The sequence below is a fragment of the Cyprinodon tularosa genome, unplaced genomic scaffold, assembly GCF_016077235.1.
Source record: "Cyprinodon tularosa strain WSP-4 unplaced genomic scaffold, ASM1607723v1 ctg499, whole genome shotgun sequence".
NCBI lineage: Eukaryota > Metazoa > Chordata > Actinopteri > Cyprinodontiformes > Cyprinodontidae > Cyprinodon > Cyprinodon tularosa.
In genome coordinates, this window is record NW_024039228.1 from 252,886 (window position 1) to 280,290 (window position 27,405).

The following is a 27,405-nucleotide window of genomic DNA, read 5'->3' on the forward strand; positions in this document are numbered from 1 at the left end:
GCCACCACCATGTTTCTGCACAGCCTTTTGCAGACCTGTGTGCTGGTCCTCATGCATAATGCTGTTAATGTCTTTTCTGTTGTTTTCTGAATCACTCACATGAGACTTTCACAGAATAACTGGTTTTTAGGACTTTAAATGGCTTCTGAAGGGAAAATTAGGAATGATGGATTTGATTTAGGAGTAAAGGAGCCTGAGTAAAAAATTCAAGTTGCATCTTTTTATGTTTAAGTGAAAAAAACAGAGAAAATACAATTAACTTTTGTCATCTGGGAGCTCTCTGAAGGGTTTATATGTTTCAGTGGACGTTAAAGCCCAGCCGTCAGTATCTTTATAATCCAACGCCTGCAGTCCCACTCAGACACGTGCTGTGAATTAATCTGACACTAATGACATCGAAGCTGCTCTGCCTCTCCATCCTCTTTACTAGAAAGTCATGCAGCCGCGCCCTCTGGAACAGGTGCCCCCCCTCATATGCTGCTTCAGTAACAAATGAAGGGAGCAAAGGATGGATGGGAAAGAGAGAGAGAGAGAGAGAGACCTCATACCTGCCAAGAGCTTCAAGCTGAGAGTGCTGTAATCTGAATAACAGCTTTTACTGGCCGGACTATATCGACCGGCCTCAGATTTAGCAACTCATTCCTAAAGCTTCCCTCCCTTTCTGACTTTTTCATTGTGGCGTCCAGGCTGTCTGCCTCCAGATGATGAGCATATTGGCAGCTGCATCACTTCCACCCTGTTGAGTTATTGAGATTAGTTTGCTGCTTTTTCCTGCCTGGTATGGAAGCTGGATGTGCCTGCAGCACCTCTGCGTGTTTGTTTCTGATCGAAAGTTGTTGGGGTAATTGTTATTGACTGACTGTATACCCTCCCCCACTTTTTTTTTTAAAACTTATATATTTATTTTTCATTTTGACCCAACCCCCCACGGTGAGAGGGATTCTGCTGAGGGGATGTTCTCCTCTTCATCCAGAAACTCTTTGTTGTCGCCTTGGACGTCCATGGAGCACTCCGACTCTGAAGCGCTGGACATCAGCACCAAGGTGCAGCTGCACGGCGTGCTGTGGAAGAGACCCTTTGGAAGGCCATCAGCCAAGTGGTCCCGCAGGTGAGAGGGGTGCGTGTGTTTGTGTTTCTATGTAAACTCTGTCTTAACTTGGTTTTGACTTCCATTACGGGATTATTTCAGACAGTTTGCTAAACTTTTGCATTTTGTACTGCACATGGAGGTAGTTTAAAAGCATTCAGAAGGATCTAAAATTAATAATTAAAGAATTATGTTATTTAGTCTGATTCTAAAATTCATAGAAAGTAAATGTGTATTTTCTGTCTAAAAAGAGACACTTAAGAGTTGATCTTAAGAGCTGTTTGTTAGAGAATAACTGCTTTATTTCAAGAAATTCCCCTAATAGAATATAAAGATACTCATCAGCTTTACATTGTGACCACTGAAGGTAAAGTTGGACTTTGTAGTTTGATGCTAAAGGGAACCTTTCATTGAGGGCTTGGTTGAATTCTGCAGCTTTCCAAACATCTTGATTCAACAATAGCAAATAACAAAAAGAGACTAGAAACAATAGGAGAATTCTAAAGCAAAATGAGAATTATTTCAGAGAAACATTTTCTTCATCTCTCAAACATGCAGCTTGTAGCATTGTGGCCCTCTTGCTGTTTCTGGGTTTGCTGAAACAGCAAATTCTGCTCGCTTGCTGAAAAATCTTGAACAAGATTGTCTCACCATCAGTTTGGGACCTTGAGCTTAAGTTCTGCAGTAGAGCGTTAATCCAAAGCACTGAAAATCCAGCATTAATGATATAACAAAAAGCTTTGTCAATTTAATTTTATTCAGGTTTATTTATATAGCACCTATTCACAACAAATTTAATTTCAAGGCACCTTACAGAGACAATTCAATCAGATCTTAGAGTCTGATTAAAAATTTTTTTATCAAAAAATCTATAAAAAAAAAATCTAATTGTGTCACGTTATTGACTGCAGGATTTGCTCCTCCTCGATGAACATGTGGCTACAGTATCAAGCATTCAACATGTTGTGGTCTGAGCAGTCAGTCAGTCCCAACAATAGCTGAGCCCACAGCTATGTCTAGGACAGAAACAGGACTAAACACACACAAAAAAAGGTCCAACTGTCATCTAGATTGAAGGCGTTGATAGTAGCAGCCCAGCTGATATTTTACCCTCCAGGATGGAGTTAGAACCAACAGAAATAGACCAGATGAAGCCACTATGGCGAGAAAAATCACAGAGTTAGTGGTTGAACTAACACATAATGCAGAATTGAAGAATAGAGATAGAATGAAGCAGAATTAGGAAAAGTGGTCCCTATGTCCTCCAGGAGTCTAAGCCTATGGAAGCATAACTATAAACTTTATCAAAAAGGACAGTTTTAAGCCTTCCCTTAAAAGTAGACAGGCTGTCTGCCTCACTGACTAAAACTGGTAGTTGGTTCCACAGGAGAAGAGCCTGATAACTAATAGACCTGCCTCCCATTCTTCTTCTAGAAATTCTTGGAACCAGTAGTAAACATACAGATTCAGAGTGCAGTGCTCTGTTAGGAACATACAAAATGATCAGATCTCTGATCTATAACAGGGAGCTTGGTTAATTAGGGCTTTTGTGTGAGAAGGAGGATTTTAAATTCTATTCTGGATTTAAAAGGGAGCCAGTGAATGAAAGTAAAGATAAGAGAAATATGATCTCTCTGGCTGCAGAATTTTGGATCAGCTGAAGGCTTCTAACTACAGCTTGTGGATTTCCTGATAGTAAAGAATTACAATAGTCAATCATTTTTAGTTCTGGACTCAGATCCGGTGCTGTCTGACATGGCTTTAAACAGGTCAATCATGCTTGAAAACCTTCCAATGTGGCTAAAAAATAAAACTATTATGCAAAGAAGAGTTAGTTTAGATTCCTTAAAAGTGACGTAAAACTGTTTCTGCAAATGCTTGGTGGCAGCTACCAAGGGTTGAACAACTCATGGGTTAGGGATTTAGAGTTTGTGATTTTTCATCAGCTGAAAAATGCATTTTATTTCACGTTACCAAACTTTCTGAATGCATGCACTTGTGCTATTTTAAGCTTTTTGCAAATTTCCGGTTGTGCCATGAATAGATGTTTACAAAAAGTGATGAAATTGTTCTGTTTCAAATGTATTAAAAGCAGTGTTGGGCACGTTACTTTGAAAAAGTAATTAGTTATAGTTACTAGTTACTTCTCCCAAAAAGTAACTGAGTTACTAACTGAGTTACTCCACAATAAAAGTAACTAGTTACTAGTAAAAGTAACTATTGCGTTACTTTTGCGTTTCTCGCCCCCGTAAACCTCACCACCCGGCCCCCACCTTCTCGCCGTGTGTTTCCAAGCCAGCTGAATAGAGCGGACGACAAAGACAAGAACCTGCAGACAGTTTAGCATTTATTGCAACTCAACGTAAATGACATCAGGGGGGAACGCGATGTGAAGTTTTATAACAGGACATTCAGATCCGGTGAGTATATGAAATTAATAACTGGGAATGCCTAATTCTGAAATCCTTTGTGTTTGGGTTGTTATAGATACTGCAACATCTATCTATCCATCTATCTATCTAGATGTATACTCTGTGTGTGACATAAAATATGGATCTCCATCCCTGCCACAAAGGCCATCAAATAATGTTTAAAATGAAAAATACAGTAGGTTGAGAAGGCAGAGCATCCATCCATCCATCCATCCATCCATCCATCCATCCATCCATCCATCCATCCATCCATCCATCCATCCATCCATCCATCCATCCATCCATCCATCCATCTTTCTCCCTTTCTCCATATAGGCTATCATTTCTGGCTGTTGTCAGGTTCATTTGATCGTTCACGCTCTCCATAGTTCTCCTGTGGCGCGAGCACAGGGCGACTGTTGCGCGCCTTTAGCGAGCATGCGTGTTTCCTGTCGCTTGCGCGGTGACTCTTGCCGCCTGCGCTGTGTGGAGATGCAGAGGAAACCGTTATGTGATGGGGAAACGCAGCTCTACGTAACACCGGTATTTCCATGTGGAAAACGCTGTTTTGCTGCTGGAGTCATCCTCACTCTCCATCTCTCTGTGTGTGCTGTACGTTAACACCCGCCAGCAGAAACACCCACCTATTCAACTGACAGACGGAATCTCATCCTCCCCTCTCTCATGACAAGGCGCGCACCTCTTGATGACCTAAAAAATAATCTTTAATATCTCTTAAACAAAAGTAGCACAAACAATATTTTTTTCTGCACAAATCTGCACTAACGTTGCACTAACCATTCAGTCTATTTGCAGAGTTTTTTGACGTGGGTGGGGTGTCAGCTTCACGCAGCTGCGCACGAGTCCCATCATGAAAAAAGGTTCATTGTGCGACCTGAGTAACGCGCAGTAACGGGGTGTCTGCAATGGTAACTGCGTTATAGTTACAGTCAAAGTAATTAGTTAGATTACTCGTTACTAAAACAAGGTAACGGCGTTAGTAACGCCGTTAGTTTCAACGCCGTTAGTCCCATCACTAATTAAAAGGCTGTAATGCACAACATGTTTAAACCTGGACATAAAATGTGCTTTGAGAAATTCATAGCAGTGAGTATTTAACAGGTTAATAATGAACAAAATGAAGTTAGCTGAGCTGCCTAGCAGTACTCATTATGTAGAATATAGAAGGAGAATTGGCAGATGTTGTTTCACTCAATGCTGCTCTAATTTTCTCCCCGCTACAAAGATTCTTCGTCATCAAGGACAGCTTCTTGCTCTATTATGCAGAGAACGAGAAGAGAAACTTTGAGAGCAACAGGTATTTCAATATCCATCCCAAGGTGAGCAAGCGCCTGACGACCATCAGCAACAAGTGTTAGAAGTGTGTCTCTAAAGGCCTGCTCTGATTCTGTGTCAGGGAGTCATTCCTCTGGGAGGATGTGTGGTGTCAGCCAACGAGGACATGGGGATGCCTTTTGCCATTGTGGTCAACCTTGAAGATTTCACAGTAAGATCACTGTTACTATGCACAGAATTATCTCTGTATTCATATCATTTAATAGATAATTTTATTCAAGACATTAATTAAACCCAAGATGCCTGATTTTATATTTTGCTTTATGATGAACTGAAAACTAGATGACAGGAACCCAATGTTTAACAGGGTGGGTTACCTCTCATTCTTCTCGAGTAAGACTCTTACTCTTCCTTTTTTTCAGCTTGATCATATCCTTTGAATCCTAACTAGCAATAGATAAGTGTTCGCAGACTTTTCCTCAAAGTCTATGCAGAATCCTGTTCCACCATCTGATGAATTCCTCTTAGACCTGGAAGGGTTCATTTAAATTGATATCCTGGCATTGGGCCTGGTTATGAAGCATTATCCATACATTTTCACTTTAAGGTTAAACTGGGAGCAACCCAGAAACGTAACTAATTCCAGTGAAGTTTTAATATTTATCCTAGTAGAGGACCCAGTAAAGTTTTCTGAGGTTTTATAAAAAAAAAATATTATATCTTACTCTTTCAAATTTTATTATTCAGATTTCTCTCTTTCATATTGACTTGCATTCTTTTTAAAACGTGTTTTACAGATCCCATTGTTGGGTTTTAATCCAGAGAAATGTGAGTTTAAAAGATTAAAAGGAAAATGATCAACACAGAGACAGGGTTTTGTGACGTCAGTGTGTGCCGGGTGGAGAGAAGATACTGGCTCGGAAAAAACCAGCACCTTCTCACCCAGATCCCTTCATGGCAAAGCCTTTTATTAACAGTTTACAACATCAAACAGGCGGGCCTAAAACAGAAGAGCCAGTAATCATTGTCTGGGAGGATGCAGGTAACAAGATAGTGTGAATTGACCAACTGGCTGGATGGAAGTCACACAGCCGTGTGATTCTGCCTCATGACCTACAGGAGGTCATAAAAGTTTATGACCCTTCTGGTTGAAACACAGGATAGATATCACTCTAACACCCATTTTCTTAACGTCTGAGGTGGGGAGTGAAATACATTTCTTTTGGTCTGCTTGCACTTTAGAAACATTTGTACTGGGCTTGAAGTGAAGAGAATTCGATCTGTGAATTGCAAGTTGAAAATGTTTGTAAAACGAAATTGAAAAAAAACTAAATTTGAAAATATAAAATGTGTAAAAATGTTGGACAAAAAAAATATCATTAGAAATAGATTAAATCTGAGAAAACAGTAAAGTTGCTATCAGAAATGTTTGATTATTGGATTTGTTCATATTTATTCATTTGTGGTATACAATTTTTTTCTCAAATCATCATTTACAATACATAATTTCAAATGTGTATTTACAAAACATTTTTGTTTGCAACAATAAAGGAGCAAAATTCCCTCTGTACTAAATTTAAACCTTTAAGAAAATGTGGACCTGGCTCCATATAAAAGCCAAATATCTCCTGGATATATGTTTTTACACCTGGATTAGAAGACAATGATTTAATTTGCAAAAATAAAGAAATGTATCAAGTTAAAGCCTTGAGAGAGTGTCAGCTGTCAAGCATGGTGATGGTATCATCTGCCTGAGACTTTGTCCCAGTGCACAAAGTTAATGGTCAGTGAAGAAGAAGGAAAACCTCCAAATACTGCAGCAGCTGGATGGTTGAAACAGGCAGAACTTGGTGCTCAGTTAACAGCTCAGGTTTTGTTAACATTTGGGTAAAATATACCCAAATGTTAACAAAACCAGTTTAAGACTGGATCAAACTGGCTAACAATAAGATTTAGAAAAATGAACCAGTGTCCACCCTGTTGAAAGTTCAGTTGCTATGATTAAAGAGCATTTTCGTGCTGGAAGTAGAAGCCAAATGAGCTTCATTAGAAGCTTTATTAGCATTATTAAAAGAATAAATGTCTCAGATTTAGCCAGAACTGTAGTAGCAGCTGTTTATTTGGCTCAAAAAGTTGGTAACTTTGCTTCAACTTAACATTTATCTAGATATTGGTGGGGATGAAATAATTATATCAAAACTGTTTGCACAAATCTTGTTTTTAACAACTTTTTCAATTGTTATTTTGTTTTATTACTTCAGCTTGGGAAAAGAACGGTTCAAATGCATAATTACAACTTTTATTATTAGTACTATGTGTTTATAAACTTCTGCTTTGAACTGTAGATTATAATATATTCCAAAGAATTAAACCTCACCAAGCCATCTGGCTGTTTTAAGGGTTCGTCCTCTTTATTTTAAGAAATATGTGACTTTGAATTAACGGCTGAACTGTGTCTGTCCTCCAGGGTACCATAGTCCTGGCTGCTGAGTCTGAGGAGGAGCAGGTCCAATGGATGGAGATGCTCCAGGACTCAGGGAAAGTGTGAGTATCCTTATAAAGCTCCATCTCTGGCTGGAGCCAAAAGATTGGAAAGTGATTTGTTTTTTAAGAAATGTTAGAAGTTTTAAATTTCCTCCTTGCATTTTTTTTTTTTGACTTTGATGACGGTCAGCACATGGAAGAACTCCCAGCTCGGGGAGGCCATGATTGAAAGCCTGGAGGCTCAGGGACTGCAGCTGGCCAAGGAGAAACAAGAATACCTGGGTAAACAGGAGGAAGGTCATCGCGGAGGTAAAGATTGTTTACTGGAGGCCGGTTTTGGTCTAATGTGTTTGTTTCCTTTAAGACAAACTGATGGAAGAGACAGAGGAGCTAAGCCATCAAAGAGCACAGCGGGAGGTGAGACTGTTGTTTTGGTGTTTTTTTTGGATTTGTACCTCAAATCCTAGTCCACTAAATTCTGCATGTCTGCAGGAGCTGGAGCGTCTCAACCAGGTCCTGGAAGAGGAGAAACGGAAGTTTGAGGAGGTGGTTCTGGAGCTGAAGGCAGAGCAGGAGCAGATCAAACTGTAATCAGTATTTTACAATAATGACTGCAGTGTCTAAAGCTGTATTAAATTGACTATATACCCATTTTATTTTTTTATTGTGGTTTTAGAGATCTGGATGGTACAACTAGGTCCCTTAAAAGTGTTGACCGGGAAAAAGAAGAGCTGAGTTGCTTAACAGTTACACTTCAGAAGTCTATAGAGGTATTGAACCATTCAATCCAAAACGGTTGAGCAAGTCTTCTGCACTTTATGGTTGAAAGGCTTTGTTTCTTCTCTGAGATTCTCTGTGGAGTTCCAGATAAATTCAACCCTATAGGAGGCAGCTCTGCACAGTGGATCAACCAGTTAATGTTGACATCCAACTGGTTGCTCACATGCAGACGAGCTGAGAGGCTGAGTTCACCTGCGACTATGGGGCATATGTCCTTATGAAGACCAAAATTCTGGTCCCCATATGGTAAAGTTCTTTTCTTTGAGCCGGGATTAGGTTTAGAACTAAGGTTGGAATTCAGTTTAGGTTAGGGTTAGGTATATGTTGGTAATAGTTAGGGTTAGAGTCTGGGTTAGGCCATATAAATGGGGTTAGGGTTAGGTCAATGAAATGTCCCCGTAAATCATGAAAACACAACAGTGTGTGTGGGTGTGCGCACATGGTGTACTTGTGATTGACAGGTTAAAGCAGCAGAATTTGACCTGTTAGTTTGTGTCTTTTAAGTAAAAATGTTCGGATACTTCTAACAATATAATAAATGTGGGAATTATTTTTCCCAGGGCCAACCCAAACCTCCATGGGGCCATAAGCAAAATTTAGTTTAGGGGCCCTCTATGTCTGCCAATAATATTGATTGCTGTAATGAACAGTTGGATGATCAGATCACTGATGCACCTACTAATAACTCCTTGCAGCTCTGGAGGTGATGTATACAGTCTACTATCTATATAAATCATCTAGTTTTGCTAAAAAAAAAAGTAAAGGAAAGTAGTATGTAGTTCACTTACAGTTAAAGTATCATGTGGTTTATACTCTCTGTTCTCAGCAGCAGAAGAAAAAAACAAAACTAATAATAATGAATAATACTGAAAGATCAAATTGTACAAAACTGAGAATTAAATAATATAAACTGTAAAATATTAAGCATGTTCTTAAATAGTGGAAATAAAAATTATGGAAATATATGTAACCAGGTTCTATTTAAAAACATAGCTCTCATTATGAGAGAGATAAGTGAGTAAATAATTTCTGCTGTAGGATAACATCTCTATCTGACTGTTCGTAAAAAAATAATCTGTGTCAATTTGGTCCTAAGACTATTTTAAAAAAAAAGCGATGATTTTGAAGATGTATTGATTTAAAAATGCACATGAATTCATCTTTGCATGTTGCTACAACCATACAGAAATCATTATCCATGCAAAAATAAACAAAATTGTCCTTGGCCAGGCATGATTTTTCCCTGCTGAAACTACAGTTCTTTGCATCTTGATGCACCATGGATCCCTCCTGTTCTTGTTTTTTTAAGGAACTCTCTCAGGAGAAGCAGCGTAGACTTCTGCTGCTGGGGATGAAGGAGGAAGAAGAGAGGGAGGTGGACAAACAGAGTTTGGAATCAACATGCAAAGAGTCTGTGGATGATGAGGAGCCTCAGGATCCGGAGTTGCTGCAGGACCTTCGACACATCGAGGAGCAAATGAAGATCCTGCTGAAGGAGAAAGAGCAGGCGGATGAGCAGTGAGTGTCTCCATCAATCATGAAAATCTGATTATGAAGAAACCTGCAGGTTGTGGACTGCAGGTTGTGGTGGTCATGCTGCATGTCCTCCTGTATTAAGTTCTTCCAGGGGAGCGCCTATGCTAATGGTACAGAGGATGGTGGAAATCTGTATTGATCTGAAAACAAGCAGCTCAATGATAATGTGCACTAAGTGGGATGGCACGGGTTGGTTTTATTGACTGTGAGGCACTAATGTTCAGCTTCGAGTGCTGGAACATGCAATCCATTGCACAATGATCGGGTCCTCAGACTGACAGCTGGGCTGCATCACATGGACAACGTGCTGCATGAACGGACCGGCTCCTACTCACACGACACACAGCATCACAGCAAAACCCCACTCACACACTACACACACCAGTTAAACTTTCCTCCTTTCACAAAACAGGATTTTATAAGAAAATAGAACCCAAAAACAAAATTGCTTCAAGAAATAAAAAGCAGCTTTTTTTTTTTAAAACAAAATGATCTTATATATTTTTATATATGAGTCTGTTTTTTTTCTTATCTACAATCTTTATGTTTTTTAATTTTTATTACTCTCATTTTATTAGTTTTGTTGTAGATTTAATATTTTATAAAATCATTATTTTTTATTTGTTTTATTCCTTGGATTTGTAAAGCACTTATGTTCCGTTTGAGTGTGTAAAGTGTCCTCTACACATTAAAAAGGATTAATTAATAAAAAACAACACAATGGTATTGAGTAGTCACTTTCATTAATTTAAAATATATAGCAGTTAAAGAATATCTGAATTACATGTTAGTGCGTTAAGATAAAATAGTACCTAAGATTTCCAAAAAGATTAAAATCTAAAAGATCTCAAACATCTTCAAACAATTTATTTATATAGAATACATTTACAAAACCTTAACAAATAAAATATATTTTAAATTTATCATTTCCATGTTTACCTTTGCTGAAGCATGGTGGTGGCAGCGTCATGTTGTTGTGCTCCTCTTCTATTGTCTGATGCTAAGTCTTTCTCAGATTAGTTTGACTAAATTTGAGCCAAATTTGTGAAGTTCAATTTCAGTCTATAAGACTAGAAAAGTATCCTTCTCTTTTCTCTGCATTTTATGGACTACTCTGTGATGATCCATCACATAAAATCCCAATACTGAAGTTTGTTAGGTTTCCGTGGAATTGTCAAATAAACAGAACCATGCAATAAGTAGAAAAGTTCAACATTAACATTACTTTTGGAGGACAACACATTTTTGGAGAGATTCCTGTTTAATTAAATTTTCTGTTTCACTGTGTTTCATTGCTTCAGGCTCCATGAGAACGAGCAGCGATCTAAACTCCTGCAGCAGGAGAAGGAGTACTACTCCACTCAGGCTCAGACGCTGCAGCAATCGCTCTCTCAGCTGACGGCGGACAAGCAGCAGACTGAGGCCGAGCTCAAGGTATCAAAGCAAGGCTCAGCAGCTCCCAGGCTGCAAACACACACCACCAAAATTATGTTTAATCTACAGTGTTTAACAACATAATAATTAAGTCATATTTCTGTTTATTTAACAAATAATAGTCATTTATGAACTCTATTTGAAACAACATTCGATGTGACTTTGATTCCGGCTGCCACAAGGCAGAGATCCAGTCCCGCATGGAGCTTGAACAGAGGCTGAAGCAGGCTGAGGAGGCTCTGCAGGATCTGGAGAAGGGCCTGAACTCACTGGAGCGAACCAAGGAGAGAGATGAGAAGATGAAAGGCGATGTGACGCATCTGAGAAGTAAGTGTATTAGCAGCTGATGCTTGTTTGCATGCATTAATCAGCTCACTGTGTGCGGAAGATCTGCGTTAGGGCAGATGGGAGCTGCCTGATGGTTCCACAGGGAGAAAGCTCTGTACTCCAGGGTGGCAGTCTGTCCCTGACTGTCTTCAGTCTGCTGGAGATTTGTTTAGGATCTCTGTGCTTCTGCTGACCCGTTTTGTTTTAGAGCAGTTGAAGCTGATGGACAGGTTTTCTCACATATGACCGTAGATCTTCTTATGCACTGTGGTCACAACAGTGAAATCTGTTCTCATTTTTGATACTTAATTTTTATTGAAAGTTTCCAAACCAGCATTTCCTGTTCTTCAAGAGCAAAGGGTCAAATTACTGATTAACTTATCTTAGTTTGAGCAGCATTCACCATGTCTGGCAAATCATTAACTCTCCAGAGTCTGGTCCATATGCTCAATCTTTTGGAGTGGATCCTCTTTTAATCTCAACCGAAAAGTCTAAGAAATTAATTATGTTCCATTTTTGTTGCAAACAAAGAACACATTTTGTAAATGGAAATACAAAAAAAACAAACAAAAAAAACAAAAAAAACAAAAACATGAAAAATCTTAAATAGATGAAAAAAATGCAATCCAGAAATGAAACAATGAAATCCTTTTTTATATAGTATAATTTATCTGTTTTTAAAATCTCTAGTTTTACGAATTGTATCCTTTCCAAACTGCATTTCATAGGTAACATTTTCTTCCCTTAAAGCCCTATACAAACACTCTCCTTTGATGCACATACTGACCAATAATATGTTGTTAATAACATCTATTAAGACCAATGGAGATGTCTTTGCTCTCCATTCCAGAGGAAAAACTCACCCCAGAAGTGAAAATAAGGAGATCTATAAAAAGCAATTTAAATAAATGAAAAAAGAAAAAATAAGTCTAAAAACATAAAATTAAAAGAAAAAAAAATAATAATTTTAAAATGTAAAATTTGTAATTAAAAATGTTTTTTAAAAAAAGGTATTAAATATAACTTTAAAAAATATGGGGGGAAAAAAATCAAAGTTACCCTCAAAACTATGTTTTTGACAATTTCTTTTCAAAGTATAATTTCTGGATTGCATCTTTTAAATTTCAATTTCTAAAACGTGTTTTTCAAATTTCCATGTGAAATAAAAAAATTTTTTCTTGCAACAAGCATGGAACAAAATTCACCACATAAAATTCAGCGTTACCATTATGTGAGTCTCCTAAACTGTTTTCTGAGTAATGCATGGCACTGAGATCTTTTAGTATTATTTATCATTAGATTCTAGACCATGAGGACTGGCTTCTAACAATAGTAAAACTCCTATAAAGTTCTTCGATTGATGAAAGATGAAGGAACTGGGTCTAGAGGAAATATTTGGACCATTTCAGATGCCAGCCCAAGACTTCCAAAATGAAGTCTTGTGCTGCAGTTAAAACGGATTATCCATCGAGGTTTCTCTAAAAATAACCTTCCAGGATGGTTTATTTTTGGGCAGGACCAGAGAATGTGATGGTGGTTTTGCATTTTTGTTTCTGCAATTTTGAAATTGTGAAAGGTGCAACTAAAAAAAAAAAACATTATCACTGAAGTTTTTTTATTCCATCGCTTATTATATTATACCAAGAAGCATTTTTGGCTGAACATTGTTCTTCTGAGCATTTTGTGCAGTAAGTTTGTATTTTCTGTTTTAAAAAAAATTAAACAGACAAGAGAAAATGTCTGATAATGTTAGACTAATTCTAAAGATTCAGTCTTGGTCTTAGGAAGTCCAGTCTTATTTCCTGCCTTAGCCTCATAGGATCCAGTCTGAAGCACCAACTTCATCTCTACCACTCTACCAACTTCCTTGCTGCTTTATGTTTAAAATTTTTGAATAAATTTGTTTGAGTTTAAAATCTGATTCAAAAGTGGGTCATCTGAGAACTCCTACCTGCAGATTTAGTTTCTTAAACACTTGAAATCAGGACTATGGTGAAAAATGGTTTCATTATTTATCCTGTATTATAACTCCACTATTATATATGTAAATATTCCATATTCTAACTTTCCTGTATAATTTGTATATAGCTTCCATATTTATTTTATAACCCCTTACAAATACTAATGTACTTGTGACAGTGTAATGACAATAAAGTAATTCTATTCTATTCTATTCTATTCTATTCTATTCTATTCTATTCTATTCTATTCTATTCTATTCTATTCTATTCTATTCTATTCTATTCCAAACATGATTGCCTACTAAAGGAATCAATTATTTTAGGCATCTTGCTGCGTGTTTCTGATCTCCAATCAATGCTTGTTTCTGAATATTTCCTCCCATTATGCTTCTCCTTCAAACTTTCCGCCACAAGAATCATCAAACCACTTTATCACTATTTTAGGTTGAGTTGTCAGGTAATAATCATTAGGCTTTGGTAGAAATAAACCTCCTTAATCTGGTTTTACTGTAACTCTGGGTTTCTTCCAAATAATACTATATATCGCGTTGTCTGAGTTATTCTGATAGGCAGAGATATGAATAAATAGTAAACTGTATTTAAAGATCTTTACTGTCATAATAACAGGCTTTGATGGTAATTTCTGGATATTCCCCCAGTTCATAATGCTCCTGCATCAGTGCATACACTGCCACCTATTGACCAGTCAGTGTAAGTTCATGAAAAATATTGTACCAATATGAGACTCTCATGGGAAGAAAAAAACAAGAAAATTTTTAGGATCAAATAATAATAATAAAAAAACAGCAAGAAAATACATTTTCTTATTTGACTTTATGATTCTTTGTAACTCCATTTAATATTTTTTGCAGGTTCTATGGGCTGTGTCTGTTATATTTGATTTCTGTTTTTGTTCTGTAAAGTTAAAGTGTATTAAACTGATTTAGGAAGGTCAGTGGAGCTGATGATGCTTGTGTCAATGCCAAAAGAAGGAATTGGTTTTAGGAGATCCTTAAGTTACTGAAGAGGCCGACAAAGATGAGGATTTACTTGCTGCTATATTTTGTCATATCTTAACCTTATTATAGCCCTTATATACTTTTTGTTTTGTTCTTAAGGATCAGTTTTTCATTGAGCATAATTTGAAAATAGTCAAATATTTGTCCAAATTAGCTTAATAGCAGCAATCTTCTTAGAAATGTAAAAATATAGCATCATTAATTTGTCCCTAACATATTATGTTCATTTCCTCTACTCCTTCTGTCTCTCTCTGCTCACTTCCTTTACGATTATTTTTTGTCAAAGATACTAGCACCACAGAAAAGGTAAAAAAAAAAAAAGCAAATGGGTGGAAAAATCCTAAGTGAGTTTATCCTAAATCATAAGTCAAATGGCTGCACTTGTTTACCATTCAGACAGGTTGTGTTTTAATTAGGTCCACAAGATGTTTTCATCATATGGTTCCAAAACAAGCCCGTATCATGAGCCTTCCACCACCATGCTCAACACATGTCGATTTGAGCAAGGTCTTTGTTTTGGTATCATTTTGGTTATTATGTTAACATACTGTTAATATTGTAGATTACTTCCTTCATACTTTGCAAGAGAAGGTTTTTACCAGCTCTCCTTAAAATAATCCGTACGTGTTCTTACCGGATAAATGAGTAAAGGGTCCACTGGTAGTTGAAGCAAGCGTGGTTGTAAAATGTTTGTTTAATCTAAGACTCCTCGATGTTTCTCCCTCTGAGGACTAAGACGAACCTCTTATTCCCCCTTTTATATTTTTTTCTATTAACTCAAAACTTTTTTATCCACTTTTTGTATAGTTTCTAATTCATGATTACATTGTGGTGAAACCGACATTTAAACAGTAGAACAAGTACATAAATATATTTTATTGTCTGATCTGTTTATCCAGAGTTCTTTGAGGAGTGTATCTGTGCAGCGGAGATAGAGGCGAAGCTCCCAGCTATAATGAAGAACGCTGTTTACCTTCACAAAGCTGCTGCTCGGAGAATTAAGAGCTGCCGCATCCAAAGGAGAGCTTCCAGACGCCACTGGTGTAAGTCTAAGCTTCTCACACTGACCAGGTCGATGACACACTTTGAAATTTACATCTAAAGATTTATTTTGAAAGTAAAAATCCAAAAAGTGTTCCTTATATTCAGCTCTCTTTATTCTTATACTTCCTTATAAATTCCCCTGCTACTAACTGCCTTAAGGAGCTTTTTAGTGCTGCTTCCTCTGTCATGCAGAGGAAGCAGGAAGCATGCAGAAGAAAGAGCTCCGGTCAGTTGAGACTTATTATACTGGTTGACTAACATTCAAAATACAATAAGTGGGGAAAAAAACTACATCTTCTCATCAACCTGAACTGTTAGTTCCTATGAGGTGAGGGTAGTGGAAGCACCATCCTGTGGGGATTATTTTCTTTTTTTCAGAGACTCTCATCTTTAATAGTGCTTGATGAAAGATATTAGATGCTGCAAAAAAGCTAGTTAGATATGTGATAATAATGGTGAGATAATCCAGACAGCCCTTTCTGACCCCAGTCCAGCGAAATAAAACGCATATAGAGAAAATATGTGATCTTTTTTTATATTTGAAAACTAGTTGAAACATAAAAAAACTACTATGGGAACTTTATTTTTTTGTAAATAACCAACATTTCATCTAAAGTTTAAAAACCTTTAAAAGCATGCCATTTCCTATACCTTGACATTTTTTTTTTTAGAAAAAATACTACCGTAATATAAATCCAAGGTCATTATTGCATAAAAAGTTGAAAAACTCTGTATGTTCTGTATGCATCTCTATTTACAAAACACTCGCTGAATCATTTTTCCAAATCTTTTGATAGCCATTTTGGAAACTCCAAGGAGCCACTTCTGGTCATTGAGCCACAGGTTGATGACCCCTTGATTTAGACCATAGAATATTGTTGTGTTCCAAAAATCCAGAAAAAAAATAAAAAATCCAGATCTAAATCCATTTGGCAAATGGCAGCAAGATTTTAAAATGGATGTTCTGGACTCTTTCCATCTCATATGAGGAGGTTTGAGCAATTGTTTACAATAAATGGATAAAACTGGTAGAGATATAGCCTAGAATACTTGCTGCTATATATGCAGCAAAACCTGGCTCTAAGTGACTGAATACAAATCCACTTTTCAGGTTTTTACTTTTTTTTTTTTTTTTTTTATCATTTACAATTATTGTGAAATACTTTGGGGTCTGTGATTTTAACATGAAAAATGTAGAAAAAAGAAAACAAATCTTCCACATTTTTGTTGTTGGAAACAGTTAAACTGTTCAATGTGATCAATTTGATTTTAGTGAAACACTCCAAGTCGTTTGCTGTGGCTGACCCCGACGATGGCAGCATGGAGGAACTGAGGGCGACGGCTCGAAGGCTGACTTCTGACAGCAGCTTCAGGGAGAGCGTGTACAAGATTGTCGTTCGCAAGGAAGCCGCAAACACCATAATGGACTGAACGGAGGATGGAAAGGCAGAAATGGTCCTTTAGTTTTATTTCAGTCAGCAGATATTTGGAAAAAAAAGAGAACCTGATCCCAAGCGTACCATTAATGTAGCCACACACATCTGTTCAATGGAAATCTTGGATCTGTCAAAATAAAGTAATAATAAACAATTCAGTCAAATTGAAACTCGACTAATTTAAGTAACACAAAATGCTTTGGAAATGTTTATGTTGCTTATGGATTGTTTTTTTTCTGTTTCTATTTTTGCACTTTATTTTCTCAGTTTCTTAAAAAGTCCAACAGAAAAAGTGTTTAAACAAAGTTAATTTATGGTTTAACCAAATGGGAAAGGTCACCTTAGATTGCTTTTGCTTCCACAAAGAAAAAAATATCAGTATCTTTTGGGATTTACTCCAGTTATATCCTTTTATATTTTTTTTCTTTTTGCCTAAAATATTTAGGTAAAAGACAAAGGTCTCAACAGAAGACAGAGTATTTTAATGGAGCTGTACTTTTGATTAGACTTTAATAGACCAAAGATTTCCATGAACTGCAGAAGTGCAAAAGCGTTGCTTTCTGACAACAATACTCTTTATCTCTTTATAGCTTGTAAAGAGACAGATTTTTCAGCTGGATGGAAAAGTGACAAAGTTTTACAACAGATGATTCAACTAGTTATACATTTCAGTGTAATCTGCCCTGATTATTCTCTCTAATCAGTTTGTTTTCTTCCATGTATGATATTAAAAAGATAATTGAAATATATTAAATAGTGCTGCACTGATGAATTATAATTTGAAATGATTGGAAGATTAATAATAACAAAAAACAAATATTCTGTATAACTTTTAATGTTAAGACATCCTAAAAGATTAAAATGTATTAAAGTTATAAAGTACTGGAGAAGAGTCGGCATCCTCCACACTGATTGGCAAAGGTCAGTACAAAGCCTTATAATCAATCTTTAACTGTAGAAGCACTGTCTTATTTATATTTAAAAAAGGGTCTTTAGTTTGACTACATTGATTCAGTGAGGAAAAAACTGAGAAACACAGAGATGGTTATCTGATGAACAATTGTGGCAAAAAGTTTATCTTCTTAAGCAACTTAAAAATTCATTTTGGAGAGAGAAAGAGTTACCTTTTTACTTTGTTTTAAAAACTGGAGTAATTAACTCTTAATTAACACATTTTATATGTGATCATGAAACTATTGTCCTGAGGAAAATAAGCTTTTTCCACCTCCTGTTAGACAGAAAGAATGTTAAACCCTGGGAAAGTCACTGGGTGCTGTTTGTTCTATCGAAAAAAATGATCTGATGACAAAAATGCAGACTTTGATGCATTGTCCTTTTATTCTTTATTTCTCCACTGATCTGACCAGGATATAGAAAAAGGAAAAATGTATTACCTTGAACAAAGAGTTGTATGGAACATATCAAAGATAACATGGAGTACATTTTCCACCTCTAAGCCCAGCAGAACTTCCAAGTTTCACATCTCAGTTGCCGCCATGTTTAGAGGCCTTCTGATAAACATTTTCATTCCTTATTGTTTGATATCAAATAAAGTGAAAGGAAGGATAATACAACCTTGAAGTTCACTTTATTTATCCGTAACAGTTTTTTTCAGCTGATAAGAGCAAAGATCTCAAAGATGTAATTCTTATCAATTTTGTCATTTCAACATCTGAACAGCTTTTTTTAAAAATAGAAACCCATTAATTTAAAGAAAAAACATTCAGCTCATTCAATAAAAAAGGGAAAAAAAAAGCCCACATGAAAAACAGGAAGGTAAGAAGGAACAATTAACAGATTGATCAGCATGCCTTGCTATGAATAAAGCTGTTTTTGAACCTTAATGCAGAAAAGGCAGCTGCTTCTTCTAAGGGTTCTTCTCTTAGCAGCCTATCACTGATGATGATATAATACCAACAGAAATGTAGAAAAAACACTTTTATATAGCTGTATTTCAATCAGAGGAGAACTGCTTGTTTTGGGGAAAGGTTAGCAGGTGGCTGTGTTTAGTCATCTCCTCTCAGTCATCTCTGAGACCTGCAGCAAATAATAAAGACAATAGAATAAGACAATTTAAGACAACTTTTCAATATAGTGTCAAATCAAAGCAACCATGTTGTCCAATAGCTTTTAACAGACTTCAACATTTTAACATTTAATAACATAAAAAGCATAAAAAAAAGAATATAAGGCAGAATAAAAAACCCAAAACATTAACAAGCATATGCTTGAGCTCTAAGACGATAACCATGGATATAAAGTCTCTATATCTGTGACAAAAACACATGGCAGTGGCATAAAAAAAACTTTTAAAATTAATTAAATAAAAGCTATGTGATCCAAATTGCTCTTATTTAGCTTTATGACTCCAGTTGATTTATTCAGTTCATTCATACAAACAGGCACTGCAGTGCTCCAAATCTGCCTGGTTTCATTGAGACATAAAGCTGTGTGTCATCTACATATAACTGTATTAAACCATCCATTCTACTCCTTATAGGTAGTTTTGTATTTCTTAAAAAATGGAATAGTTTATTGGTTCACCTGCATCACAATTATATCCTGTATATTTTCATCAAGATACAGGTATGCAAGAGATCTCAAATAAAAATAAAAATGTTACAATACTCTCCTGAAACTCTCATAATAACTCTATTGTCCTCAAATAAAACGTCAAATTAATATATTGTTGCAATCTCCCCTTCAGGCCATGAAGGGAATGTTTAGAGGCTTTTTTTTTTTTTTTTTTTTTTTTTTTTATAAACCAATGAATTCCTGAGGTCTGACTTTGCATTTTAATTTTTCTTCTCTAAAAGAATATGCAGCCTCAAAATTCATTTTGTGACATTTAGTTTTTATTCAACAAATAAATGTCATAAAAGGGTACCCAACAAAAGTGATCAGCTTTCACAAAGGTCATAATAAAAAAAACAACAACTAAAGATTAAGATTATCTCCATCTGTGTATTACCCTTTATCTGTTTCTCATCAGATTTAAATCAAAGTCATCAACCAAATGTTTTCAGTTGATGTTACCCCTTACACCCTAAGGGGATATAAATAAATTTCTGCCTTACAAAAACACACAAAAGTAAATAACTTATAGCCTCAAAGCCCTTTTGGTACCTCTGTAAAGGTAAGATGTCATAGAATGGTTTTCTGGTGTCAGCACCATTGTAGCTTTGACCCTGCCTGAAATATTAGGGACAAAATACAAAATATTTTGCATTTTTTGAACCTCGCCAAAATTTTCTTTGAAATAAACATTGCAAAACACTACCAAAATATTATTTATAGCACAAAAAAGTAGTACAGACTTTCAAATCTAAATGTTGTGTAAAAATATACCAAGTTTGGACTCAATCAGATGAATCATATTTATTTTAGAATGGTATTAGTGAGAAATTTCTTAGGCGGAGGGGCCAGTTTGGCACATTTATCCATAAATGTCACCAAACTGTGCCAAATAAGTTTTTACATCAATACTGGGGCTTTGGTAAAATTACGAGGTCATGTAGCAGCTGGACCCGCCGGTGGGTCCGTAGGGTTCAAGGGGTTAAATCCTGAAAGAAACTTTAAATTTTGCAGCATTTACTAAATATGTTTTACTACTTTTACTCTATTGGAAAACTTTCCCATGTAGGCTGCCTTATTGGTACATTTTTGTAGTGTAATATTGCCATTTTCATTTTTTAGGTAGGGTTTGAGACACATGTTTTTATTTCACATTACTTTGTCACTTTCTTAAAAATGTCTGCAGAGGTTCTGTCTTCAATCACTGACATACTGTACAAAAGGATACTTCCAATTCTGACATATTAATTCATAACTCTGAGCAGATGCTCGAATCTCCCACATTTATTTCATTCAGACCCCAACTCAAACTATTACTGTTTACTTCAGAAGTGCAACTGTTATATTTTAGAATAACTTCTTATATAAAAAGCACAGACAAAGGCAAAAGGACAGCAAATCTGCTGTCTCATCCTGCCCCTCCAGCCCCCATGATAATCTGCTTTAAACGGTGCTCAATCGGTCATAAGCCTGCTGGCTTGATGCTGATTCAAATTCTCTTTGGCTTATATCACTGCCTTTCAAAAAGCAGATATGAAATATGTGACAGTTGAGTCTACTTTCTGGTTGCAGACAAACTGAGGGAGCATCAGTGAACCTTAAGAGTAGAAAGTACTTCATAAACCCTATCTTGCACATTTTATGAAATTAACCCCCAAACTACAATAAATTTTATTTAGACTATGTAATAGACCAACATAAACAAGTATTGTATGGTGAAAGCAAAATGCAATATCCATACTAACTAAAAGAGATGAAGACCAACAGTTCACAGAAAGAATATGTGAGAAAACGTAGAAGTGCAATCTACCAATCAGGCTCTCACTGATGAAACCTGTAAAATGGGGAAAGGAAAGCTACAGTATGAGAAGTCCTGTTTACAGTTACAGAGCAAACATTTTTATGAGGATGCTCTTATTAAACATGTAAAACGTTTAACTTTTTGAGCTACATGCAAAATTAGATAGCTGGTGGAGAACTGTCACTCAGAACACTGATACATGGTGGTGGCAGTATCATGCTTCATAAAGAACATGGAAACTGGTCAGAGTGGAAGTGAAGATTAGCAAAGGCTACAAATTATATTTGTGGATCAAAGCATTTGTTTTCCAGGATTGCCCATAATACCTCTGGAGGAACTGTAGGGATTCATAGGTCAGGTGGGAGGATCTGTCAGTATGGCGACTATTACTAACGAAGCACACAAATCTCGCTTTTAGACAGTAGTGGATGTTTTGGAACTGATGTGCATTTTACCAATGGCCTTGTTCCAGATACATTAATATAAAAACTCATCCTGACAGAAAACCTGTTAGAAGCAACAAAATACTTGAACTGCATATTAAATATACGTAAATGGGCTATAATATATAGAGGAGCACATATAACAACTAAATATCCATTTATCAAGAATTTAATAAAATACATAAAAAACAACAGCATATTTGGTATCATCCTACAAAATACCCAAGTAATATTTTGCATAACACTGCTTTATATAAGCATTTCAGTGTTTTTTTTTCTACTTGCAAAATATTAGATGTAGTTGAAAACTATTTTATCCAAACTAGCAGAAAAGCACCCCTTCAAAAAGTATTTGAATAGTTGCATCATGCTGTAGGGATGCTTTACATTTTTAGGGTTAATAAAGTTGGTAAGAAATTAATGGAGGATGTATGGAGCTAAAAAACCTGGTATGGAAGGCTAGCTTCGAGCACTACCCTAAAAATACCTCAGAGATTAAATTAAAAAGCTAAAATTATGTGTTAGGGTAGCCCATTTAAAGTTCACACCTATATCTAATAAAACAAAAATCTATGACAAAGTCAGTCATGACAGATCCTCTCTATTCATTCTTACTCAACTTGGTTTATTCAACGTTGTATGGGCAACATGTTCAGTCTGTAGAGGTGCAAAAAAGGTGCACACATATGCCTAAAAGACTTGCATTATTAATGTTGATTATGGTATGAAGGATATAATGGAAACTGAAACGTTTAAGACTTCTTAAGGGTTATTCTAAAAAAAATCAAACCATTTATTCATCCTCACACTTATTTTTGCATTGGTTTGCCACTTAAAATTGTAAATGTGGTTGCACTTGACTTTAAAAAAAATCACTACAAAATGAACTTTGATTAAATACTTCTGCAAGGCACTGTAACAAGTACAAGACAGTTTTTAATACCGACATTGTTCCTTGTTAAAGAAACATCCAGAAAAAGCAGCCAGTGAACTATCCTCCGTGCTCTGTTACTCCTGCAGTTCTAGCAAGATTTGCATTGCTATGGCAACAGCTTTTTCTCAGTGCAAAAATCATGAGTGTTTTGGAAATTTTTTCATCTGTATAGCTCAGTGATTTTAAGATTATTGCATCTAGAGGTCATTAAAACTACAATTCTCTGATTGGTAGTTTCATGCACCAGAACACAGAAGGGGGAGGTAAAAACACATACCTGCTGACTATAAGGTGGTCACCATGGCGCTGATAGAAACAGGAGGGTGGCAATAGGAGTTTTCTTTTCTCTTTTAGTGCTGACTAATTCAACATGAACAGAAAAAAGAGAGTCCTTGAAGGAATTTGAAGGAGCAATGCTTGTGGTGCAATATCCAACGTCCTCTGCACCTCCCAGCACTGCGCTGTCAGCAATGAAGCGACGGACAAGCTTTCAGCCTTTGGTGTAAAACTTCCAGACTGGCTGTGCCTCCGTCCATGTTTGTACAAAAAGGGCCTGTCATTTCCTTGAATTTGCTTGGAACCATATTTATTCAACTTCACCCTCAGGCTTGCTTTTCTACTAAAAGGAATTTTTCCTTAAAAGCCTATGTAGCAGTTGGCGAGTTTGTGCTTCAAGATAAACAATGACTCTTTTCATTCCAGCACGGCTTTCAGTCCAGGGGCTGAAATAAGACACAGCCAAGGATAAAAGACCATACAGAGAAAGTGGTGGAGGGGAGAGAGGGGGTGTTGCCACAAAAAAAAAAAAAAACAACATAAAACTGTACTGTGCACACTAAATCTTAAGTTGGTTTCCATATGCCTTCTGGGCTTTACTCTTACGTTATAACTACTGATATGATTAATTTTCCTAATACAGAAATTATACCAAACTGGATTTATTTGATTTGATATGAACTTTAACAAAAGTGGACAAAAGCAGAGGAAAGCTGCTAATGTGTAATGGCATGTAAATAAAAAATGCCACTAGTGTTGTTGGAAAGAGGGGTAACCTGTTAAGCAATAGAGGCAAGAGTCATTGATGTGACCAGGTGTTTACAGGACAGTTATGGGTTTACTTTTTCATCTAGGCTTGCTTTGAGTTGAGCTTCCAGGGCCATCTTATCAAAAGTACGCATGTTGGTCTCCTCCCGCACTTTGTCCCGCACGTGAAAGGATGCCCGGGCCACGGAGCGGGCGCTCTCCAATACTGCCTTCTTTTCCCTAAAGATCTGCTCGCTTTTCTCGAGCTTCCTCTCGATGGACTGCAGGAGCTCCAGGCGCCTCTGCCTCTCCTCTTCCTCAACACGCTGCCTGTTGAGCTTCTGGAGTCTCTCCTTTTCCTTCCGACTTTTGATGGCTCGCTTGGCTTTCTCCTTGGCCTTCTCCTCGGCCACCACGGTGGCCTGCTGGGCTCGTTTGGCAGCCTCCCTGGCGCGTGCCTCAAGCAGCTGTTGCTGCTGCTTCTCGCGCCTCTCAGCTGCCTTGCGAGCTTTCTGAATCTGTTTCTCTTCGCGTTTGGCTTTCTCTTTTAGCTCCTGTCCCCGACGTTCAACTATCTGTTCATAGTTCTCAAGGGAGCGGTTGAGCTTCTCCTCAGCCAACCTTTTAGCTTCATCCCTCTCTTCTTGTTCTCTACGGGCAATTTCTTGTATCAGGGCAGCATGACGTCTCCTCTCTGCCTTATTTAGACCTCGTCTCTCCTCCTGGGCCTGGTGCTCCCTCTCTTGCCTCTTCAGCTCAGCAATGGTGAGCTTCTCCTCTAGGAGTAGTCTCTCCTGCTCTAGCATGGCAGCCCTCTCCTCCTCCAAGGCCTTCAGGTTCTGTTCCTGAAGAGCTTTTTTGTGCTTCTCTTCTCTCGCCACCTGCTGTAGCCTCAGGAGACGATTGCGCTCCTGCTGCTCCGCGAGCTCCTTCCACCTTTCTTCATGCTCCTCTGCCTGCCGCAGCTTGGCAGCAGCTGAATCACGCTCCTGCTGGCTGATCTTCCGCTGACGAATTGAAACCTGCGTCTGCCACACACGCTGGCACTGGAGCACTGCCCGCTGCTTCTCCCTGTCTTCCTGCTCCCGCCGCAGCTCCTCCATCCTGCGCTCGCTGTCCCACTGAAGGTGAGCAACATAACGGGTCTGACTCATGATGTCTTCCTCCTGATACCTAGCAAGCATCAAAGCTGCAATCTTGCGATCACGCTCAGACACAGCCTTCAGGCCCCGACGCTTCACCTCCTTGACGATGCGCTCCACCTTCTGTGTTGTTTGAGGGGAGTGGCTGAGGTCTCCGAGGCTGAGGCTACGGCCCATTAGGGAGTTGAAAGTAGCCATAGTGCGAGCTCGAGGGCTAGAAAGTTTAGCCCAGTGGTCTCGTGCACCATCCCAACTGTAAGAAGAGGAAGCCCCAGACTCCGATGAGGTGCATGTCGTTGTGGTGGTGGTGGAGGCTGAGCAGCAGGCTGGATCCATCCTTCGCTGTAAAGACTCAAGGGAATGGCTTCTCCCTCGGGTCTTGGAATGTAATCCAAGATGCCCATTGTGGTGAGAGAAAAGCCCTCTTGTTACTCCATTGACTTGTGTGTTGGTGCTCTGAGCGGCAGGCTTTGACACTGATGATGTTAATGTAGAGTTAGCTCTAGGAAAAGAGGGAGGTTTCTGCACTGATCTCGGAAAAGTGTTTGAAGGTTTACCAGTGGTGGATTTCTTGAGCACTGGTGAGGGACCAGATGAAATTGGACGTGTGCTTTTGGTATGATCAGATGACGGGAACACTGAGGCTTTGGCTGAAACTTGAACTGAACCCTTGGGAAGCGGCAGAGATGTTTTGGGACCAGACTTTGGAGACGGTGTAGTTCTTGGTTGAATGGATTTTGGGGACGTACTAAGAATAGAGGTGGGGGCTTTGGACGAAGGAGTTGCACCTGATGGTGCAGCTTTAAAGGAAACTACTGCATCATGGGGTGAGCTAGAGGTTACTGTACTAGATTTAGGAGGCACATTGATACCAGATGGAACTTTATCCACTGAGGACAAAGATGTGCTGCTGTTGACAGCTGCCTGCAGAATCCTTCTTTTCTCTTCTCTTACGATCCTCTCTCTCTCTTCCCTGCAGTGTCTGAGTTTGCCATGTCTGTCTTTCTCATAGACTTCAAAAAGACCTGTGGCGACACGCATTGACCGGCCAGGCGCCTCACGGATAAAGTCGGCTAGAGGGCGTGGCAGCAGCTCCACAGGTTTGACTCCACATCGTGCACACGCCTCCAAAGAGCGGGGGCTTGTCAACACATAACGACTGCCCTCCGCATCAGGTGAGTCAAAATTGTAGAGGTCCAGGTGCAGTTTAGGGGCCAAATCTGTGTCCGTCTGAGTCTGTGGTTGCTGAGATGCAGCCCCCTGTGTGCTGACCTGCGGCCCTGTCGGAGAAGCAGTGTGGCAGGGACTGGGCTCTGAACTGCCGGTCGGCGGTGTCTCAAAACCAGCATCACCTTCTTCCTCAGTTGTTGCGCCATCAACCGGTTCTGATAATCTAGAGATTTCAGTTGCCACGATTGGTGTGTCAAGCTGTGGGCCTTTACATTTATTCTGCTCCTCAATATCTGAGGGGTCGACCATAGTGGGCTTACTCTGCAGGTAATGAGACAGAAAAGGGGCGATAGATCAGAAGAGGGTTGAAAAAAAGACAGAGGAGGGTTAGATCACAATTAAAACATTTAGCTCAGACATTACAAGAGAGAAACTGTCTGTGGGGGAAGGGTCAAAATGTAGATTCATGCATGCATGCATGAGCACATGTTCATACACCCAGTGATTTTATACCAGATGAGACATTTTACCTTCGGGGGAAGTGGAATAACACACAAAAACAGCACAGCCCTTTAAAATAAGATCTATTTTTGGCAGAGTTACTAGGCTGAGAGAATTTGATTACTCACAGCCCCATTTTCACTCTATAGCACACAAATGCACTACAGACCTAGACACATCAAAGCCTTGGAAAAATATGGATCAAATTAGCTGACAGTAGCCGATAACAGGAACCAGGGTGGGCCAAACTGGCTATAGGCGCGCACCTGCCAATGGGCAGCAAAGGCCTGGACTTTTTTTTCACTGTGAATAAAGCCTCTACTTGTTTATCATTGCTGTCTAACGTCATAGTGCTGCTTCAACCGAAATGTGCTCATCAACCTTCGTGAACATGCGGACTACGTGTAATTTAATGCGGTTCCAGAATATTTATCTCCACTGACCTGCCAGAGTGCCAAATGTTTTCTAAACCAGTACTTCGTTCCCCTTTAATCCTCCTAGTCCTCTTTGCTCCTTGCATAATAGCAGGCTTTCAGAAACAACGGCTCCGGCCGTCGATCCAAAGATGGAGCATCACCTCGCCGCAGCCTCCAGCGACTCGACGGAGACAGATGGAGCGCCTCAGTGCGCCTCAGCCTCTCTATGCGGCGGAGCGCCGATCTGCGCCTCCCGATCGCCGGTAGAACAAAAAGCAATCTCCAAACAGATTTCACTCTGTCTCCACAACGACCGATGTTTGCTCCACAGCTTCGACTAATCCTCCCTGAGCGAAGCGAAACGCGTAAACATCCAGGGTCTCCACCTGCCCCTCAGCTTCCCTCATCTGAGCATCCTAAGCTCCGCCTGCTGCAAGACAGAGAGGCCTGTCAGCTCAGCTTACAGATTTATGTTTCACACACACACACACACACAAAAAAGAAAAAAATAACCTAAATATGTGAGTTAATACAAACAAATAAATAAATGCATAAATAAATATATATAAATACATATAAATAAAAA

General features: G+C 38.3%; 2 protein-coding genes across 3 annotated transcripts; one reads left to right on the forward strand and one right to left on the reverse strand.

Moving 5' to 3' along the window:
• Nucleotides 1-577: 577 nt before the first annotated feature.
• On the forward strand, nt 578-16,973 carry plekhd1 (pleckstrin homology domain containing, family D (with coiled-coil domains) member 1). Of its 2 annotated transcripts, XM_038302710.1 has the most exons (14): nt 578-841; nt 974-1,108; nt 4,745-4,838; nt 4,916-5,005; nt 7,262-7,338; nt 7,469-7,560; nt 7,643-7,695; nt 7,771-7,865; nt 7,955-8,048; nt 9,368-9,576; nt 10,896-11,028; nt 11,211-11,355; nt 15,235-15,378; nt 16,653-16,973. In XM_038302710.1, the coding sequence occupies exons 1-14, from the start codon at nt 792-794 to the stop codon at nt 16,808-16,810; spliced, it is 1,569 nt and encodes a 522-aa protein (XP_038158638.1). In that variant the 5' UTR covers nt 578-791; the 3' UTR covers nt 16,811-16,973. The 2 variants fall into 2 exon arrangements, with proteins under 2 accessions (XP_038158638.1, XP_038158639.1); XM_038302711.1 differs by having other exon boundaries at nt 578-1,108.
• Nucleotides 16,974-18,129: 1,156 nt separating this feature from the next.
• Nucleotides 18,130-27,258, reverse strand: ccdc177 (coiled-coil domain containing 177). The gene is made up of 3 exons (XM_038302709.1): nt 26,847-27,258; nt 22,845-26,223; nt 18,130-18,852 (listed from the first exon to the last, which is right to left on the reverse strand). Exon 2 carries the CDS (start codon nt 26,209-26,211, stop codon nt 23,674-23,676), a length of 2,538 nt encoding a protein of 845 aa, XP_038158637.1. The 5' UTR covers nt 26,212-26,223; nt 26,847-27,258; the 3' UTR covers nt 18,130-18,852; nt 22,845-23,673.
• Nucleotides 27,259-27,405: the final 147 nt, after the last annotated feature.

Excerpts from the sequence above, each read along its gene's own strand:
- ccdc177 (XM_038302709.1), bottom strand. The coding sequence starts at position 26,211 with ATGGTCGACCCCTCAGATATTGAGGAGCAGAATAAATGTAAAGGCCCA.
- plekhd1 (XM_038302710.1), top strand. The coding sequence starts at position 792 with ATGTGCCTGCAGCACCTCTGCGTGTTTGTTTCTGATCGAAAGTTGTTG. Across the intron at positions 1,109-4,744 it reads TCAGCCAAGTGGTCCCGCAG|ATTCTTCGTCATCAAGGACA; the intron begins GTGAGAGGGGTG and ends CCCGCTACAAAG. Across the intron at positions 8,049-9,367 it reads CACTTCAGAAGTCTATAGAG|GAACTCTCTCAGGAGAAGCA; the intron begins GTATTGAACCAT and ends TGTTTTTTTAAG.